This window comes from Pyxicephalus adspersus, chromosome 4, assembly GCF_032062135.1.
Source record: "Pyxicephalus adspersus chromosome 4, UCB_Pads_2.0, whole genome shotgun sequence".
NCBI classification, from domain to species: Eukaryota; Metazoa; Chordata; class Amphibia; order Anura; family Pyxicephalidae; genus Pyxicephalus; species Pyxicephalus adspersus.
Window position 1 is genome coordinate 31,345,651 of NC_092861.1, and position 4,226 is coordinate 31,349,876.

A 4,226-nucleotide genomic window follows, 5' to 3' on the forward strand; every position below is an offset into this window, starting at 1 on the left:
TAAATTTACTTATGCTCTACTGACAATTATGACTGATCACTCATTCATGTAGATGCAAAAGGCTTGTTTTGCTTGCAATGCAAACATATTGCCTGTAGATCGTGCTGCATGCAGAGAAATGCAAAGCAAGTCAAATGCAACCATCCATACACTGTCATCCATACTGCACTATTGAGGTAAATAAACGCTGCTGTCATGCGTTTGATGGGTGTTTCAAATGTAAACAACAGTTTGTGTACACAGTGAATTACACTGCTGCTGTATACAATGACAGTTAGGGTAAATTAACTAACTTACTAACTAACTTAGGCTAAATTAAATAACTTAATTTATTCATGCAAACATATTAGGTTATTGATGTAGCTACATAAGAAGGCCTCTTTTGTAATGGAGTATGCATATTGCTATTTGATAAGCACGGCAAATATCATAGCCCATCTCCTTAATAACAATCTAGCAGCATTGTGTAGCCATACAAAGATCTCTCTACTTAATGCAGCAGCGGGAGCTCTATGGTTGGAGGAGAGCAGGTTATCAGATTTTTGTTGCTCTCTGCCAACTTCAGGGTCACAAAACAAGTAGAATGCAGAACACATTTGTAAAGCACATTTGAAAAAACGCCAAATGCCAAACTTCACCTTTTAGATGAGCTCCTGTTTTATTGCCTAAATATTGAGATTTTATCTTTCCTTTTCTTAGTCTGAACAGAAGTGGAAGCAGCTAGCTGAGTTGGCCATCAGCAAGTGCCAGTTTGGGCTGGCTCAGGAGTGTTTACACAATGCTCAGGACTATGGAGGTCTCCTACTTTTAGCCACCTCTTCAGGAAATACCACCATGGTAAACAAGTTGGCTGAGGGTGCTGACAGAGATGGAAAGAACAATGTAGCTTTCTTAAGCTACTTTCTACTAGGGAAGTAAGTGCAAACAAATGTAATTTGTTATTGTAAAACTCGCTTTTCAGTGAATTACTTTTGTGCCTGCCTTCAGTCTTAAAATCAAGGTAACAAATACCAGCCCAACCGGTCTCTATAAACTGTCTCTCTGCACTGTTATCAATTACCATGTTTTTAAAAAAATTAGACCAAATTGATCCAGGTAACCAGGTAACGCGTAAATGCCCCACGGCAACAGAAAGGATTTTTTTTTTTCTCTGTTGGACTAAATTTTTATGTTTATATGGTTTATTCTAAGATCTACTTGTTTCTAGTAAATGTATTAATGTATTTTCGCTAGTGGTTGATCTTGATAGACATGTCTTTTTTTTCAGCCTGAATAATCATGTAATTTGTTTCCCTTGCAGATTGGATACCTGCTTGGAGCTTCTCATTTCTACTGGTCGCCTGCCTGAGGCTGCTTTCTTAGCACGAACATACCTGCCTAGTCAAGTGTCCAGGTGAGTGGAAGCATTTAAATGTTGACATCAAGACTTGTTTTACAAAAAAAAAACCTCTCCAGGTTGCCAAATAGATAAACGTGTGTATATATAAGGGTACACTATATTAAATGTGAAGAGTGATTTGATTTAGCCAGTCTTTGGACACCTGTTGCTAAGAAATATTTTCAGTGTTCAAACTTCCAGTGATGTCATCCACCCCTCCAATAATAAACACTAAATATATATATATATATATCAAAAAATATTATTGTAGTAGGATTAGCTGAACAGAATTACAAATGTTTGCCAAGTTAACAAAAACAATAATACAATTTCCTCAACTCTTTCTAGTTAGTAGCCTGAGCATACTAAACAGTTTAGTTTAAAGAGTTTTAATAGATCCTTTGCAGGGAACAGTGTTGATCATAAATTATACACATATTTAACACAAAATCTCCAATTGAAGGTAGCAATAACTGGTATCATAAACAGCACATGGTGGTATAGCATAAACAAAAATAAAAGCCTGGTTTTCATTCACACTGAGAATGTCAGCTCATGTATTGCCATGTAGCAAAAATGCATTGTGTTTTATACTCCCATATACAGCATTACAATTGAATGAATCAAAACAGAAAAGTATGTTGCATTATATGCATGACATCTTGTGGCAAACATTGCTTGCTACACCAGTCAGAAATCTATAACTATGGAATGTGGAAGACATTGATTTCTTAGAATAAAGACAGTACAATTAGAAAAGTAATTGTTCACTTGTTTAAAAGGTAGGACTAAGGGGAGATTACAAAAAAAAGTATTTGACTTTTAAGTTAAGTCATTCCAGCTTCACCTTCATTTCTAAATGAAATCTCTGTTCCTTTACTAAATAAACCTTAATATTTGTATGGTTTGCCTAATATAATAGGGAACAGCAGGAGAGCACTATAGCACGTTCTGGCAAGTCGCTTTCACACAAAACTAGAATAATACTTATCGGCTAGTTGACTTGGAACATAAAATTACATATTGCATTTACATAAGTCCAGTTATGTCTAGGTCATTGGTAATATAATTAATGTCTATTTCTGTTGCTAGGGTGGTGAAACTATGGAAGGAGAACCTGTCCAAGATCAATCAGAAGGCAGCTGACTCTTTGGCTGACCCCACTGAGTATGAGAACCTTTTCCCTGGTTTGCGGGAAGCCTTTGTGGGGGAGCAGTTTCTCAAGCAGCAGGGCAATGTCTTGCGTCCAGCAAGTGAATATCGTCATGTCACTGTGAGTACTTGTGTCAAAGAAACCATCTCAGTTCGGTACTTCAAGCACCAATTGAAAGTGAGGTGAAATAAGACACAAATTACTTTTCACAAATCACTATTTTTGAGGTTGCATTCTGATGTTCCTCTATATGTGACTGATATTCTTAAACTGTACCTACACATTGTAAGGCATAAAGTACACTTTAAACCCCTCTTCCTTTCCTATTTTGTGAGGCAAAATAAAGTTGCCTAAATCTGCTGTCCGGGTGCTATGATATCAGGTTCCTGAGTACTGCAGACAGGCCCCTCACAATATAGTCATTGCCTCCAGCCTCTATACTGATCATTGTATTGGTACCTAGTACAGAAACAGTAAGTCATAACAGCTTGTATGTGCATAAGCATGTAAAGTCTGTGATCTTGAACTTGTCAGAGTAAAGATATTATGAATGTATATTTTTAATGAATAATATCTTGTCTTCTAGCCAAATGAAGAAAGAAATGTCTTGGCGGAAGCACAGGGATTTGTGCCTTCTGAAACAGCAGAGGTGAGTTCTGTAACTAGGCCTGTTAGATATAAAGCCACATTCAAGTCTGAGGTGCTGCAAGCTGCTGTATGGCAGATGAGTCTACTACAATAGCAATAATCTCCGTGTCCTACAGGAATTTTTGCCTGATGCAGATGATATGTATCTGCTGTGTCCATATTGCTGTTCCCCTGTTCAGCAGTGTGACCTGTTAGGTGCCATACTGCTTCAATATTCATTTGGGACCGGTGACTGTTCACCTTACTGACTGACAATACCCATGAAATGTATCCCTTCAGACATTCTGAAAATACATTTTTATTATTACTGCCTTTCTGTTTTTTAAAGAATTTGTCAAGGCAATACTAATATGTAACCCCAAACCTCCCTTTTTAGAATCTCCTAGCATGTTTCATGTACCTTGTTACTGTAGCAAGAAACAGCTTTTATTCCTATTATACCATCACCATTTCTAGGTTCCTATTGTAGGTATGCCCCCCCTCCTTCCCAGAACTACATCCTATAGGAGCCCTTTACCTTAAACCGATATGTGGCCAGGCTTCTGAGAGAAATTACTTTTCTGAGAAATATATGTTGCATCCAGTGTACAGGATGGTAATATGTGCCTGTTATCACACAATCTAACATAAAACATATAAACATTATTTTGTTACAGGAAGAGGAAAAAGAGAGAGATGTAACTCCTCCTCCCACAGCACCTGAACCCATTGTACCTTTTTCAGTTCCTGCTCCATCTCCCGCCCCAGTAGAACCAGTAGCCAAGACTACAGAGGAGAAGGTGAGTAACATGTATTATGGGTATGTTACATATGTTAAATATCACACCCTTTATACCTTTTAATGTGGGATTATCTTTTACTCTTCTGGAACTTTGCTTTCCTAGTCAATCAAGTAAATATAAAACAATGCTTTCAGAGATACTCCCAGCTGGAACTCATCTGTATAGATAAAATGCATAGCAACCAACTACTTGTGCTGGAAGTTGTTTCTTAAACAAAATTGTTTGTGTGTCATCCTTCAAAGTCCTATCATTACACTTAATTTTA

At 37.3% G+C, this 4,226-nt stretch overlaps 1 protein-coding gene across 1 annotated transcript in view; it reads left to right on the top strand.

Annotated features, from left to right (window-relative positions):
* COPB2 (COPI coat complex subunit beta 2) overlaps positions 1-4,226 on the top strand; it is a gene marked incomplete at its 5' end in the record, with an annotated part of 9,160 nt that overhangs the window by 4,191 nt on the left and 743 nt on the right. The window contains 5 exon segments of the mRNA XM_072407717.1: positions 700-914; positions 1,301-1,393; positions 2,471-2,651; positions 3,118-3,180; positions 3,836-3,958. Of these exon segments, the coding sequence (XP_072263818.1) occupies positions 700-914; positions 1,301-1,393; positions 2,471-2,651; positions 3,118-3,180; positions 3,836-3,958 (675 nt within the window).